Raw genomic sequence first — 16,650 nt, 5'->3', positions numbered from 1 at the left:
TTTTAAATTATTGATTCATTGCAGAGTATTTCCTAATTTACTCTCTACCATTGTCTTTACCTCATTAGTCATGATTTTTAGACTCATTAATCATGATTTTTAATGTTCCTGTCTCTGTGAGTTTTTCCAAGTTTCTCTTCACAGCTGGTTTCTACTTTAATTTTCCAGGGGTCAAAAAATGCACTTTGTATAATCCAAGTCTTCTAAGTATACTGAAGCTCATTTTATTATCCAACATGTAGTTTGTTCTGGAGAATGTCTGGTGTCCTCTGGAGGAGGACATGTGAGTTTTGTGTTTGGAAATAAAGTTCTATGGATAGCAAATAGATTCTGTCAGTTGATAAGATTTGAACACTATTTGAGGGTTTTGAAAAATTAATTGATGGTGTTTTGTTGCTAGTTTTGTAAACAAATAATTTGATAAACACTAGAAAATAAGATTAACTAGACCATAAAAACAAAAACACCCTTAAGGTTGAATCAAAATATTAGCCAGAGCAGCAAAGACAAAAGCATTTTAATCTTTTGTGAGATGCTACACAGAGCATCTCAGTTCTGACAGAATTCTACAAAGTAAAAATATAACTTATATTTAGGAAGGGGGTGAGTATTGGTGATTGATAATGTGTGTGTGTGTGTGTGTGTGTGCATTTGCACACACATAATAATCTCTGATACTTTATTGTAAAAAGAGTAAAAAACAAAATTTAACCCAGGGAGTATAATGTGACAACCTTGACATTTAAATGTCTCTAGAACCTAGTGGAAGCATTACATTTCAATTTCTTTGTGTTTCCTGCTTTACTCTTCTTTATGATAACGAAGAATGCTTGAAAGTAGCTAGTTGCATTATTAAGTGAATACGGATGTGAGTGGGTACTTCACCATTACAAAACAGTTCACAGCTGTGAATTTATCTATTCCAGTTGGATGAAGATAAGCCTTAGACATGAGGATTACTAGTGAAATTATTTATTTTCATGGCCTCAAGGCAAATGAACGTTTGGAACATAAACATTTCTATACCCAGCTCCCTTTGCTTCTCTTTCAGGAGTAAGCTGGACTCCTTCAGTGCAGACTCATCACGAGCTTCAATTTCCCAACTTACCACCTAACGTGAAGCCTACGTGCAGAGAAAATGGCCCTGGACCTCTGGTGCACATACTTGCATAAAGATTGAAATTCTTTGGCGGGAAAGTGTTGGACATACAGGCAGAGTCTGAAAACTAGAAATGCTTTGCCTCTGGCTTTGCCTGTATTTTGTTGCAGTCTGTAAATACATGAAGAGTAAGGGTTTTCTGCTTCCAGGATCCACCAGAGCTGAGATATACAACTACTAAAATGCTGGGAGTTAAACACTCATGTCAACTCAGTTTGACATTTCCCTTTTCTGGGTGATGTTTTATGGAATTGCTAGCTTTTATCACAATAGATCACCAGTGACCACTGTTTAGAAAGCATTACAATCCACCTAAAACTGGCAATGATAGCATTGGTACTTTGCTGTTGTCAGTGGGCTTGGAAGCCATGTCTGTAAGGAAATGAGTACTATTGAACAAAGTGAGAAAACTTAGCTTTCCTCTGGCTTTTTTCTAAACTCCATTCTATGCTGCTGCACTGTAGAGTCTCATGGGGAGCTATCGATTTCTCTTGAGGCTCTGCTGTTTTTAGGCTTATAAAATGGAATCACATAATATATATTTCTTCTTTTAGGAACCAGCCAATGTCACATTGGTTAATGTTCTTGTTCCTGAACATAATGAAAAAGGTAAGGAAAAAAAAGGAAAAAAATTTAAGAAGCAATTACATCACAATTAATTAAATCACACTTTCATATAGGTGAGTTTGCAGAGGGAAAGTAATGAATAACTAAACTGTCTCTATTCCAATTTATTATAACATGTTCATAGGTATGAAATAATATTTTAAAATTTGATAGACACTTATAGTTGTGGTAGATGACATATTGTAGTATAAGGATCCATTGGCTGAAGTTGTCTTTATAAAACACAACACTAGTGCATTAATTAAAGGAATTAAGAAATGAGTTTGCCTCAGGAAACCTCTGAAACAGAAGAAGAAAAGGAAGAAGAAGAAGAGGAGGAGGGGAAGAGGAAGAGGAGGAAGGGCATGGTAGGAGGAAGAGGAGGAAGAAAGGTAGGGGAGGAAGAGGAGAACATCACCACCACCACCATCATCATCATCATTCAGTGGCACTAATGAGTACCATGGAGGAACTTCACACACAGGGACTTTGTTACAAAGTGTGCAGGTTTGGTGTGCCATAAGAAAACACTGAAGAACCTATATTCAGTTTTACATAGCCTCAGAAATTTTCATAGATGTACAGACCTTTTGAGATGATTATAAGGTGATACTGAAGGTCACTGTGAAAATCCGTTTGTATTTTAGATTAGCTTCCATACTTTATCAATAGAGAAAATGATTTGGTTCCACCTGGGAGTCATTCTGATAAAATTTAAAATTTACTTAAAGCCATTTGGCTAAGCATTTGCACCAAGTGTGAAGATCCTCTGGTTACAGGAGAATTAGGGCATCAGGCGAGGTTTGCAATCTTTAGCCCTGATCTCTAAATGAAACAGTGAATGCCTTTGGAGGATGTTCGTAGAGACATAGTTAAAATTAAGTTCTCTTTACCTAAGGTTTTTATCTTTTATTTCTATCCTTTGTAGTTCTGGGTATAGAACTTCTGGGGAACCCAGCCAGCTAGTCCTGCCTGCCTCTAGGCCCTTGCATCTTCTCAAATCTGCATCTGGTGATCTTTAAATATCTTCACCCAGACTCCATTTCGGGTGACCTGTTCAAAGGTGAAGTGTCTTCATTTACTCTGAGGAAATCAGCTAAGTCAGAGGCTTTGGCTCCTCAAAAGCTTTTCTATCAGCAATGCTTGGGGAGCACTGTCTAATTACCCCAAGAGCTCTAGTAGGTCAAAAGTGAAGCATTGCTTGACCTAAGGACAAACGAGTTCTTAGAATCATGGCCTCAGCTCAGCTTCTTTGGCTAACCTCATTGGAGATAAAAATCATGCTGCTGTTCAGGTAACTAAAAAGCCCCCTGCTGTATTGAAGGATGAGAACCAGAGCCACAGAAACACAAGAGGATGCATGGTGAGCCTCACCGAGGGCTCCTGGGACTTGCTCTCAAATCTTTTACTCTGACATTCGTTCAGTATATGCACCTCTCTTGTAACAGTGACATTGAATCTTAAAAGAGAAGAGATGGCTCATTGTCTTTTTTTTTCCTCCTAAGGAATACTGCATAAAACTCCAATCAGCTTCCAAAGTATCCTAGAAGGAACCAAACATTTCCACAAAGACTTCCTAATTGGAGAAGGGGAGATATTTGAAGTCTATAGAGTGGACATTCAAAACCAAACATACGCTGTTAAATTATTTAAACAGGTATGGAAAGAATCTTATCTTGAACAACCATTCCTCTTGGTTACTGCCATTACATATTCAAAGGTGTCACTTTTTAAGACCAACATTGGTTGGAGAAATATTTGAAAATCAAATTTCACAAATGAAAATAAGATACAAGGTCTTGGGTTGGGGGGTGCTGAGAAGTGACTGAGACATGACTGCCTGTCTTAAAGGGATGTGGTGTGTAAGATCAAAATCTCTCCCATCCTTAGATGTATTGCCTGAGAAAGTCTTTTCTGAAAGCCATTCATGGCCCCAGGAATGTTAATGGAGATCAGATAGAGCCGGTGGTGGTGGTACATGCTCTCTAATCTCCACACTAGGGAGGCAGAGCTCTGTGAGTTCAAAGCCAGCCTGATCTACAAAAAAATGTAAACAAAACAAAACAACAAAACAAAACACCAAGAAGATCAGAATGTGCATACCTGCTTAGTAGCAGTAGTGTCTTCTCTCAGCATAGACTCATGGTCTACAGTACAGGTGAGGCCTCATAGCCATGCTGCAGGTGAGCATGGAGCCCAGGAGAACAGATGGTTCTTTATCATCTCAGGAAGGTGAGCAGGAAGCAGAGGCTTCTAGCAAGACCAAGTCAGTCTTTCATCCTGGTGACAGATGCCTGGGAAAGTCAACTTGAAGCACGAAAGGCTTGTTTTAGCTACAGTTGGAGGGATTGAGTCCATGATCAGTTGGTGACACTGTACTCTGGCCTGAGGTGAGACAAACAGGACATTATGGTGGAACTTGGTGGAGTTCAGCTGCTTAGCCCAATGATGGCCAAGAAACAGGGAGGGCAGGACCAGGACATATTCTTCTAGAGTAGAACCCCAGTGCTTTAACCAACTTTTAAAAACATATACATATATGTGTACTCATACATGTACATGTAAATATATATATGCTATTTGTATATCTATCTGTACATATATATATATATACACATGTATATGTATATATACAGAGAAACAGAGAGACAGACTGTGGTTATTTTTGTGCTTATGTGTATGTGTATGATGTGTGTACATGTGTGTGTGTGATGTGTGTGTATATATGTATGTGTGCGCATGTATGAGTACGTGTGTGTGATATGTGTATATATACATGTGTGTATGATGTGTATGTGATGTGCATGTATATATGTGTATATGATGTGTATATATGTGTGAGTGTGTATATATGATGTAAGTGTGATGCATGTGTGTGTATGATGTGTACTGATGTGCACATGTGTATGTATGTGAGTGTATATGTAATGTGTGTATATGTATGTGTATATCACATAGGTGTGATGCACGTGTCTGTGTATCTGTGTGTTAGAGCTGGAGCAACAGGCAGTTGTGAGCCTCCCAGTAGATACAGACATTGGGAACTAAGCTCAGGTCCTCTACCAGAGCACTATGTGCTCCTAACTGTTGCTCTGCCTCTGCAGCTCCCTCTTTCCTTCTTATAACCCCTTCTCTATAATGCCCTGATAGTGTGACTCCATGAGGGGATTAGTGCACACATGACATCTGGGCCTTCAGGATCTAAGTCCTTCCCAAATGGCCCATTTATGAACTTTGGTGCACCAGGAACCAAGACTCCAACACACGAGCCTTTATAGGAGATACTTGGTACCTAAATCACCCTAAAGCAACAAGCAATGGCGAGAGCAGATGATGAGAGCCAGTGGAGCTAAGTACAGCCAGTTTGAAAACTATACTCAAGTCAGATGCATGAAAGAAGGGCCCTTCATTTTCACACCATTAGTCAGCAATCAAGAACTGCTTATTAAACTCCTGTGGAGTAGGCCTGCTTCTGTTCTCAGGGGTTCACAGCCTTTCAGGGCAAATATGCAGCTCAGTAAAAGATTGAATGATTGAGGCAGAAGTCCTTTAACAGAGGCTTGTACAAAAGGCCCCAGGAGCATTGGACACATAGTATCTCTGCATCCAAAGGAGGGAACAATCTAGCACCCAGAAGAGTACACAGCACATGGCACCCTCTCAATAAACATTTTCCAGGAGCAAATTGCAAAGTGGATGAGAGAAGATGAGCTTTTTTCTAGATTTAGACAACGAGTAGGATTTTGATGAACAGTGAAGAAATGGAAGTCCACGTGCTGGGGAAACACAGGCAGGACCCGACGTGTGGGTAGCGGTTCATTGGGTGGTATGTGGGGGGTGGGAAGGAAACACAGACAATAATACAGAAGAGATGAGCTGATGTCTGATGAAGCACGGGAGTGAAAGGTTTGGATCTGTGTTTAAAATACAACTTTGGTTAGAGCATAGAGGATGGACTAGAGGCTATCAGGAGGCTTGGCAAAAAACTGGAAGAAGAAAGCTTTGATAGAGGTTTATCTCTGGTGTGAACACTATCAAGAAAATGGAACATAAGCTGGTGCTACCGGTTATGCTTGTGGTAGACTCACCCTGGAAACTTGATCTGTCCATTTAAGGCAGAGGAGGAGGGGCAGCAAAGCATCTGTTTAACTGGTTAGATTGGTGGGTGTGGCGCCAGGTGTAAGGATTTGTTAAAATGTCTTTAGGTGTCAGATATCAATATTAAAAACTTTTGAGAATATAATATAGTTGTATCATTTCAATCTTACAGGGAACTCCCTGATGCTCTGGCTCCTACAATGCTCCTTCCCTTTCCTCTCTTCAAACCCTCCCATGCACCCCCTCTTTCAAATACATGGCTCTTTTCTTTAGTTGATGTAACATATATATATATATATATATATATATAAACATACATATACATATGTTACACATGTACATAATATACATAAATGTGTTATAGAATATATAATCTAAAATATCATATGTGTATATACATATACATATATATTACACATATAATAATATACATAAATATGTTATGGAATATATAATCTATAAAATATCATATGTCTATAATGTATAAACATGCATTATGAAATATATAAATCCTAAATTCATAATTACAACCAGTTTAGTCTGTAGAATGTTACTTGTATGTATGTTTTCAGGGCTGAGCATTTGGTATTAGATAACCAATACCACCGATGCACTCTTCCCTAGGGAGGACGATTTCCCCAACTCTCAGCATCCTTTGGTTGCCTGTGGCTCTTTGTTAGGTTGAGTCCTCCTGGGCTCCCTTCCACGCATGTCTACTGTTCTTTTCCTCATTCAGCTCATGTTTAGACAGTGATGTTGCCTAGACTTTATGGGTGTAGCTTCAGACATCTCTAGGAGACACAATCTTACAGGGAACTCCCTGATGCTCCGGCTCCTACAATATTTTCACCTCCTCTTCCGCCATGTTCCTGAGCATTAATTGCTTTGTAGATGCATCTAATGGAACTGGGCCCTGCATTTTGACAGTGTGTGTTCTTTGGTAATGGTCTCATCTATTGGAAAAAGAAATGCCCTTGGTGAGGGGGTGAGGACAACACTTAACTGTGACTATAAGGACTGATATTTAGAATGTAGTCAGGGATTATACTGGTTTGGGAAAATGGTGGTTGTAGGTTCTCCTATAAGTTCCACGACTTTACTAGCCCTGAATATTTGGCTGGGTTTCTAGTATTAGCCATGATTTCCTGTTCAAAAGGTCTTAAGTTCAATTAGAGAGTTGTTGGTTATCACCAAGGTATGTGTACGACTACTTCACCCTTGGGGTTATCATATGATTGCTAGACATTGTTGAAGCAATGACTCAACAATGTCATTTGTAAAATTTTCAACATGTAACTGATGTTGAGAACTATTACTTAAGCTAAGGCAGTCACTGGGGAAGGTAAGAAGGAAACAATGGAATGGACCTGTCTTAGTTAAAGTTTTACTGCTATGAACAGGCACCATGACCAAGGCAACTCTTATAAGGGCATCATTTAATTAGGGCTGGCTCACAGGTTCAGACCTTCAGTTCATTATCACCAAGGTGGGAGCATGACAGCAACCAGGCAGGCATGGTACAGGAGGAGCTCAGGGTTCTACATCTTGTTTTGGAGGCAAACAGGAGAAAACTCTTCCAGGTAGCTAGGACAGGGTATTAAAGCCTATGCTTACAGTGGCAAAACTACTTCCTCCCCTCTCCTCCCTTCCCCTCCCCTCCCCTCCCCTCTCTTCTCCTCTCCTCTCTTCCCCTCCTCTCTCCTCCGCTCCCTTCCCCTCCCCTCCCCTCTTCTCTCCTCTCTTCTCCCCTTTCCTCCCTGTCCCTCTCCTCCCCTCCCTTTCCTTTTCTCCCCTTCTTTTCTTTCCTTTTTCTCCACTCCATTTTTCCCCCAACTCATGATCATGCAAATTTAGGAAAACCCCTTAATGAAGTAACCGCATTCTTTTCTAAAGGAATGCAATTTGAAACACTGGGACAATGCCTTTAATCCCATTTCTTAAATAACCGGATGTGCTTCACTCACCTGGGCATCATCTTACAGCTGCTGGTTTGGGTTGGGCAGGTCAGGAGCAGCAGCCCAGCAGGAGGGTCTGTGCTCCTCAGCAGTTCGCAGCCTAGAGGAAATCTTTCATTCATAACCCACATTCAAGAGCAAGATTTGCAGAGACACAGACAGGAGCCTCTTTCTTAACCAGGTTTAAAAGAGAACACTCAACAAATTGTGACTGACAAAGGGTTAGAAATAGCCAGTGCAAGGGAGGGAGGGGCCTCTTCTGGGAGAGAGACTCTGCAAGACGTAAGCAGCAAAGAAATAGTTCTGGGAAATGATTAGTGAGCTAGACTTTTTACTTTTAATTCAACTTGGACAGAATCCCCCTTGCGTTTTGATGAGCGCTTAACACATTGTAAATGAGGACCTTATAACTAGGACCCTGTAGCATCTTAATTCAATAGTTTAATGGTAGAAGCAAGGAAGGAACTTGAGATCCCTGATCATACAGTAATACAGCATTGAACTCACCTAGGATGTGTCATCTACTTTGAAGTTCTCAGTACAACCTTGTTGAGGTTATTAATTTATTTAATATGTGTGTCTACATCCAGGCTAAATTTCTTCTTCTTGTTCTTCTTGTTCTTCTTGTTCTTCTTGTTCTTCTTGTTCTTGTTCTTGTTCTTCTTGTTCTTGTTCTTGTTCTTGTTCTTGTTCTTCTTCTTGTTCTTCTTGTTCTTCTTGTTCTTGTTCTTGTTCTTCTTCTTCTTCTTCTTCTTCTTCTTCTTCTTCTTCTTCTTCTTCTTCTTCTTCTTCTTCTCCTCCTCCTCCTCCTCCTCCTTCTTCTCCTTCTTCTTCTTGTTATTATTACTATTATTATTATTATTATTATTACTACTACTACTACTACTACTACTACTATTACTATTATTATTCTTAGACAGGGTCTTACTGTGTAGACCCAGGTTGGCCTCAAACTCATAGAAACATATCTGCCTCCTGAATGGTGAGATTAAAGCCCTGCCCCATTTATCTAGATTTGAATCTTTATAGTAAGAAGTTACAACTTCATTTGCATAGTAAGCACACTTATTTTTAGAATTTATGAAAAAACAAATTTGAATGGACGTATGCAAATGAGCCGATTCTGGAATGCTAAAACAGTGGAAGTTTTCAAAGAACATAGGTAGCATAACATTTTTTTCCTGTGAACAGTTTCTGTCTCTGTGGAATTTTCTGTGAATGTATAATATTTTTGAATTTCTGTAAATGTGAAACTCTTAAGTTTGAATATGGTACTCACAATGCGGCAGATTTCAGGAAAGCATTCAACTCAAGAGTAATGGTTGTAAGTCTTGTTTAGGACTTTAAAACGTTTTTGAAAATCTGATGAATGCTAACGATTCCTGGGGGATGGAATGAGGTTACAGGGGGTGGGGCTCAACTCTACACCAAAAAAGGGAAACTTGTCCTTGACAAAGATTCCCAGAAGTAGAGAGCCATCTCTTAAACTGTTTCCTTTTTCTTTCTTGTGTGACATTTAGGAGAAAAAAATGCAGCTTAAGAAGCACTGGAAGCGATTTTTATCAGAGCTGGAAGTTTTACTCCTGTGAGTGTACTTTGTTCACCTTGGGGTCTTAGAGCACAGGATTCGGCGTGACTAGCATTTCATTATCGTGGGTTGGCTGTTAGAACGTCGGATACAGTTTTGACATCTGCTTTGGTGTACTCCTTAAAATGCATTTTAAAATGTATTTTGGGATTGGATGGAATCATGGAATGGAGCACTTCCGTGATTCACTTGGACATATTAGAAAAAAAAAATATGTAAACTCTTGTGTGACTAACATGGCCGAACAGTAATTCTTTGCATCAGAAGGCTTCCCCTTCCCCTTCCTCAGAGATGTCTCAGTTGAGACAGCATTTCATCAGAGTGATTCTCTTCAGAAAGAAAGTTTTAGACAAAGAAATCAAGGGCTTTTGATGTGCATACGATTTTCCTGGGGAATTCATTTATGATGCTGGGAGACAAATTTAGATGGCTTCCATTTTATATAAATTCATAAGTGCAGCTGTGCAGCCTGCCGCGTGGAAGGACTCTAACACTGTGAGCTCATCGCCCTTCACAAAGGACATTTTTTTTTTAAGATTTATTTTATTTACTTTATGTGTATGAGTACACTGTAGCTGTATAGATGATCGTGAGCCATCATGTGTGTGGCTGCTGGGAATTGGACTCAGGCCCAGCTCGCTCTGGCCCCGCTCGCTCCGGCATAATTCACTGTAGCTGTCTTCAGACGCACCAAAAGAGGGTATCCAATCTCATTATGGGTGGTTGTGAGCCACCATGTGGTTGCTGGGATCCGAACTCAGGACCTTCGGAAGAGCAGTCAGTGCTCTTACTCGCTGAGCCATCTTGCCAACCCCCACTAAGGACATTCTTTTTCCTAGTGCTTTTGATATGTGACATAGAAGTGGAGAGGGAAGTTAGGGTGATTGGACATTATGCTGCATCCGGTCCCTCTCATAGCCAGCGCCAGAGATTAGAATGTTAGATGCTAATATTAATAGCCAATGAAACTCTCAATCCAGAAATGCTAATAATAGATTTTTTTTTTTGCGTTCAAGTTTTACTTGTTTATGAAGGTAAGATTCAGACACTTCAAAATCAGAGATGCCCAAAAGAGTAAACTTAGAGAGTATTTTCTCTTACTACCTAGATGATTTTTTTTTCTAAAGGCAACTGTATTACCAGCCTTTACATATACATATACACATACACACATACATACATATATATACATATATACACATACACATGTATATATACACATACATATATACACACATATATGCATATATATTATATATACACATACACTCATATATATGTTCTTGGAGGTGTGTTATGAGTGTGCAAGAAAATGTTGGGTTCTTAAGAGCATGTTTGGCAGTTCTAGCAGGGGAGCGAAGCTGCTCATACACCCTTGACTGAAGACCTGTGCTCCTTTGTTCTGGGATCTTTGACACAGAGCGGTAAAGAGGAATAGGACACCCCCCTAGCCAGCCAGATCAGCTGGATTAACCCTGGCAACCAATGGAGAGACAAATGTCCCAGCTAGATCACCTTCACACCCATGTTTTGTCTTAGATTTCTCCTTTCAGACAACAGGTAGCGTAGTGCACGGTTTGCCCTGGTGTTCTGTGCGTCACTGACCTGCCTTCTGTTGAGAGGCTTAAATCGATAATTTTTCTTGACTGGAGAATGCAGTAATAGCTTTGATATCTTTAAAAAAAAAATCATTACCAAGGCCCAGTGTTGAAGACATTTTGTTTTAGGACCTGTATGGCATCAGATCTTCTTTTTAAGTTTGTGATGTGTCAATCAAGTTAATTTTTACATGTGGCGAATGACAATTCCAGGTTTCCTCTTTCCCTGCCTCTTTCCATAGTATCAGTCATGGAAGGGATGTTTCTCTTGCCTTGTGTATTTCTCACCTCCTAGTGAGGGTTTTAGGTGAGGATGTACTTAGGGCTTGCTATTTTTGGACCCTCTGTTCTGTGGCACTAACCTGTAGGATTGCTTTCTGCCAATGCACACCAATTTGATTACCATAGCCTTGCGATGATGCTTTGAGTCAGGGTTCTGCTCTCTCACCTTACCTTTGACTGAGTTTTTCCATGGCCTCATCTCGGTTTGAAGATTTCTATTGTAATGAAAATACATTGTTGCAATTTTAGTAGGAATAACAAAGAATCCATGGCTTACGTTGGGCAGTTTGAACAATGTGGCGGTATTAATTATTGCAATGCACTTGTCATATGTATCTTTCCAGTGGTGTCTCTAATTCTCTTACCTGTGTAGTTTTAAACATGTAGATCATTTATCTCTGTGGTTAAGTTTGTTCCTTAGTATTTTATTCTTTCTGATGCCTTGGTAACAAATAATTCTCACCATTCCTTATTCAGGTAGCTCATTGTGAACATAAAGAAAGAACATTGATCTTATCTGTTGATTTTGTTTTGGAAGAAATTAGTAAATTTATTAGTTCTAGACTTATTTATTTATTTATTTATTTATTTATTTATTTATTTATTTATTTATTTATTTATTGGTGGAGTTGTCCAGGTTTTCCCCATATTAGACTGTGTAATGAGCAAGCAGAGACAATTTCCCTTTGTCCTTTTCATCTCCGATACCTTTCTTTTTCTTGTTCAGTTGCTCTAGCTAGGATTTATAGTGAGTATGGGCTCCACATCTTGTTCACCACTCCTTAAGGAAAATCTCTGTCATGATGACTTATGACATTAGCTACTAATTTACTGTGTCTAGCATTCATTACATTGAGGTACCTAGTTTCCATAATTCGTTGAGACCTTTGTCTTGAAGGGCTTTGAATCTTTATAAATGCATTTCCTGTATCTGTTGAGATGATCATATGACTCTTTAACCTCACTTTGATAATTGTGGTATATTATTGGTCATTTTATTCATGTTGTGCCATTTGAATACCAAGGATAATTCTATTTTATCAGAGTATGTGATCTTATAGAAGTAACTTTTTGCCTCTTTGAGATTTTGTCTTTTGGTTATATTTACTTTCCTTTGCCCATTCCTGCCAAGTCTACCCTCTCTCTACCTTTACTCCCAACCCACCTAGCTTTAAATACTTTTCTTTCTTTTTTTTTTTATCCATTAGAATTCTTTTTGTTTGCTTGGTTTTTCAGGACAAGGTTTCTCTATGTAGCACTGGCTGTCCTACAACTTGCTTTGTAGACCAGAGAGATCCACCTGGCTCTGCCTCTGGATGGCTGGGATTAGAGGTGTGTGCCACCACCAGCCTCTATAGTAGTTGATTTCCATATGACAATTTTGGAAAAGCCTTCTGTGTTAGTCAACTCTCCAGATGTTCTCTCCATCCTGCCTTCCTATCCTTCATCCAAATTTAACCCTTCCTTTTCCATTATTCCACGTTAGACCTTTATACCATTGGATTCTATCTGCTCTTCCTGGCCCCCAGCCTCATAGCATTTTACTAAATTTCTGACATCTTTGGGTATTCTAAATGGAATATGCATACCTGAAGATTCAAAGCTAACATCCAGAAATGGGGGAAAACATGTGACATTTGTCTTTCTGTGTCTTGCTTACTTTCCTCAGCATGGCTATTTTGAAATCCATCCATTGACCTGAAAGGTTACAGTTTCATCTTTGTTAATATTTGAATAATATTTGTTGTGTTGCTTTACTGCATTTTTATTATCCTTTATCAGGCAATGGACATCTAGGTTGATTGTGTGAACATGGATCTGAACATATACAGATGTCTCTGTAGTAGAATTCCTTTAGGTATGTCAAGAGTGATAAACTGTGTCATGTGGTAGTTCTAGTCTCAGTTTGTTGGAGGGACCTCCAGACTGAGTTCCAAGATAGCTGTACTATATAGTTTATATGCTAACCAGCCAGGTCTGAGCACTCTCCTTCCCCCACATACCTACCAGCACTTATTATTATTTGTGTATTTGTGTGCTTGATGATGGGTGTTCTAACTAGGATGAGATGTAAGCTTGCTTTTTCAGTTTTGTTTTGTTTTGTTTTTAAAGATTTGTGGGCTGGAGAGATGGCTCAGTGGTTAAGAGCACTGACTGCTCTTCCAGAGGTCTTGATTTCAATTCCCAGCAACCACATGGTGGCTCACAACCATCTGTAATGAGATCTGATGCCCTCTTCAGGTATCTGTAGAGAGTGACAATGTATTCATATACATAAAATAAATAATTCTTAAAAGATTTGTTAATTGCTCCAGCCTGTGAGATATAATCTTAAGTCATTTTAACCTGCATTTCTCTGCTGGCTGGGGATGTTGAACAATCTTAAGGTACTTTCTAGCCATTTGTATTTCTTTTTTGATAGATTTCTCTGTTCCATTCCATAACATTTTTAAACTTTGTTGTTTGTCTTCTTAGAGTTTAGGGTGTTTGTTTGTTTTAGTTCCTTGTGTATTCTAGATACTAATTCTCTGTCAGATGTATAGCTGGTAAATGTTTTCTCCTGTAGGATCATGCAAAAATTTGTATATGAACTAGAGCAAAAATTTGCCTATTTCTTTTTTCAAATTTTGTGTCAACATTCTTACTGTGACTGTATCAACTGTACTTGTGTACATAAGAGAGTGTGTTTGTGTTTGTAGGAAGTTTGCTATAAAAGAAGCAAATAATAGACCTTTATAAGTAAGGCATTTTTTTAAAGCTTCGTTGATTTTAATGTTCCAAACATGCTCAAAACATAGTAGTCATTCAGAATATTAAACTAAACTTGAAAGAACATAAACCCTATTTGTCTCCATTCAAGGACCAGGCCTGACTTTGAAAAGAAGGCCATAAAAGCACCAGCTCCAGGGACTGACCATAAAATCCAGAACCAACGTCATAAAACCCCCTCCCAAAGAACAACCTGGGGACAATCACCAAAATGGGGAAATATCTTATCTCAGAATGGGCCATCTGTGTTGGGCAGCCCTATCTCATCCTATGATCCTATGATATGTTCATGACATAGGAATGCAGACCACTGACCACCTGTGACCACCTAGAACCCACCAATGAAATTTTAGATTACCCAATCCTTCTAGAGAGTTCACCCTATTCCCTACAAGAAGTCCTGTGCACCTTTGTCATTTCAAAGAATGGTTGACCCCCCTCCCTGTAAGCTAGTTGTTTCTGCAGAATAAACGCTCTTTGTTTTTGTATACTGTCTGAGTCTGGGGGTCTTCCTTCAGCAGTTTTAGGACCCTTACAAATCCACAGTACTGGCAATTTTCACATTTTATGGTTACCTGCGGTGTTAGTACTTTAGTTCCTGCTGTGACAAGACACCTGATTCAAAAAACAACTTAAGTGGCTGACAGTTTGTTTTGGATCATGGTTTGAGAGGACAGCACATCATGGCAAGAAGTCACTGTGGTAGGAGTGCAAAGTAACTGGTCTCACGGAGTCAAGTCTGGAAGCACAGAGAGATGGTTCCGTGTGCTCAGCGTGCCTGGTCCTTTTGATTTATTTCTGGACCTGAATCCATCAGACTGTGCTGACTGAATGCTGTGCTTTTTTTAAAGCTAGACAGTGAAGAGTAATGATTAAGGGACTCTAACCAGCAAACTCGGCTCTGACAGGCCTTGCCCTGTTCCCGTGTTCCCTCTGCCTTGCTAAAAACCATTATGCTAAATTCCTAAGGCTAGCCACCAAGATCTATTTCATTATTTGCCTACTTCCTCCTCCTAAGGCTAACTACCAAGGTCCAGCTATCAAAGGCTCCCTTGGGGCTGCCCTAATTTGCCTGTCCAATCAAAATTAAATGCCTCCTCCTAATGTGAGGTTTCTCCCTTTATCCTTATAAACTACCATGTGTCTATGGACCACTGTCTGTCCTCTGTCTATTCAGGGGCAGTTCTTCCCAACCCTATCCGCCCCCCCCAACCCCCAGACAAATACCCCTGCCTCCTCTCCTTGTTCCCTTCCCCTTCTTCCTAATCCTCTTACTCCCACATTTGTCTCTTATTCCCTGCTTTCTGTCCCTCTAGGACAAATAAATCTCCTTTGTGCTGAGAACTTGGTCTTGGAGCTTCTTGAGTGAATAGTGGTCCCTTTTACTATCATGCCTGGACTATTCTGATCTTCATATAACAATGACATCCAAGGAATAGAGTTTATTTGGGCTAGCTGATTAATAAATGATTAGGACAGGAGCCTAAGAAATATATATATATATATATATATATATATATATATATATATATATATATATATAACACTAATGTAGAAATCTGAAATTTAAAATCAGTGTCACATTTTTATAGAAGGAGACATTATTGTGTGGATTGTTAGATAACAATCCAAGCTTTCTACAGATGTGGCTACCCTTTGCCTGCGTGTAACAGTGCCTTAAGCCAACACCTGATGTAGTAATCCTCCAGTGATGGATGGATGGATGAAGACAGTCTTCTCTAATCCTGTATTTTGTGATTTTCCTTGCACTGCACACTTAATCAGATGGGTTTCCATTGCATAACCATTATTTGTTTAACAAATAAAGACGTGACACAGTTTCATCTCAATGAAAATAAGTGAATATCAAATTGTGGTTTTTATATGAATTTTTGGTATGATGTTCTCACTATTCCAAGGCTTAAGACATTGATGCTTCCTTAATTTTCCTACCTTGTATTTTAATATATTGATTTACATGCTGACAGTTATTAAAAGGGTGGATGGAACTTGTCTGAACTCCCAAGGCAATGATTTGTGTCTCAGACAAACTTAGTTATGTTAGAACTGTTCCCCTCCCCTCCTGATCGGGTCTCTTGCCCATCTTCTATTTGAGTGGAGAATCTGATGGTTTAAAACTTTGTTTCAAGGTTCCGTCACCCCCACATACTAGAGCTGGCTGCATATTTCATGGAGACTGAGAAACTTTGTCTGGTTTATCCCTATATGAGCAATGGGACGCTTTTTGACAGATTACAGTGCACAGTAAGTCACGGGTACTAGTCTCCAGGTCCTTTGGTCCACTAAAGCCCAGGGATGAAGGGGAAGGGAGTGTTGACACTGAATGGAGCTAAGGGGCGAGATCTGAGCATGCAGAAGGGTGGTGGGTATTCAATAGTGGTTCCCAGGGGAACAAAAGAACTCCCAGGAGATTGATTTCTTACCCTTAGAAGGCTGCCTGAACACGTGATTTCTTGAGTTCTGTGTAATATTGACACATATGTGCAGCGAGTTTATATCCACTACTCAGTTGGGCACAGGGTTGGGGAATCAAGCCCAGTTTGTTATACATGCTAAGCAAGGGTTCTGCTGCTG

General features: G+C 39.5%; 1 protein-coding gene across 3 annotated transcripts in view; it reads left to right on the top strand.

Annotated features, from left to right (window-relative positions):
* Positions 1-16,650, top strand: part of Irak3 (interleukin 1 receptor associated kinase 3) — a 60,650-nt gene that overhangs the window by 20,636 nt on the left and 23,364 nt on the right. For 2 of the 3 annotated variants that reach the window (XM_031349428.1, XM_031349426.1), the window contains 5 exons: positions 1,052-1,155; positions 1,714-1,768; positions 3,271-3,422; positions 9,339-9,403; positions 16,206-16,320. In XM_031349428.1, the coding sequence (XP_031205288.1) occupies positions 1,052-1,155; positions 1,714-1,768; positions 3,271-3,422; positions 9,339-9,403; positions 16,206-16,320 (491 nt within the window). The remainder of the gene's footprint in view (positions 1-1,051; positions 1,156-1,713; positions 1,769-3,270; positions 3,423-9,338; positions 9,404-16,205; positions 16,321-16,650) is intronic. The other variant, XM_031349427.1, reaches the window with a different exon arrangement.

Source organism: Mastomys coucha, unplaced genomic scaffold (genome assembly GCF_008632895.1).
Source record: "Mastomys coucha isolate ucsf_1 unplaced genomic scaffold, UCSF_Mcou_1 pScaffold4, whole genome shotgun sequence".
Taxonomy (NCBI): domain Eukaryota; kingdom Metazoa; phylum Chordata; class Mammalia; order Rodentia; family Muridae; genus Mastomys; species Mastomys coucha.
The sequence above is the reverse complement of the archived record's forward strand: the minus strand, read 5'-3'. Positions and strand labels throughout refer to the sequence as shown.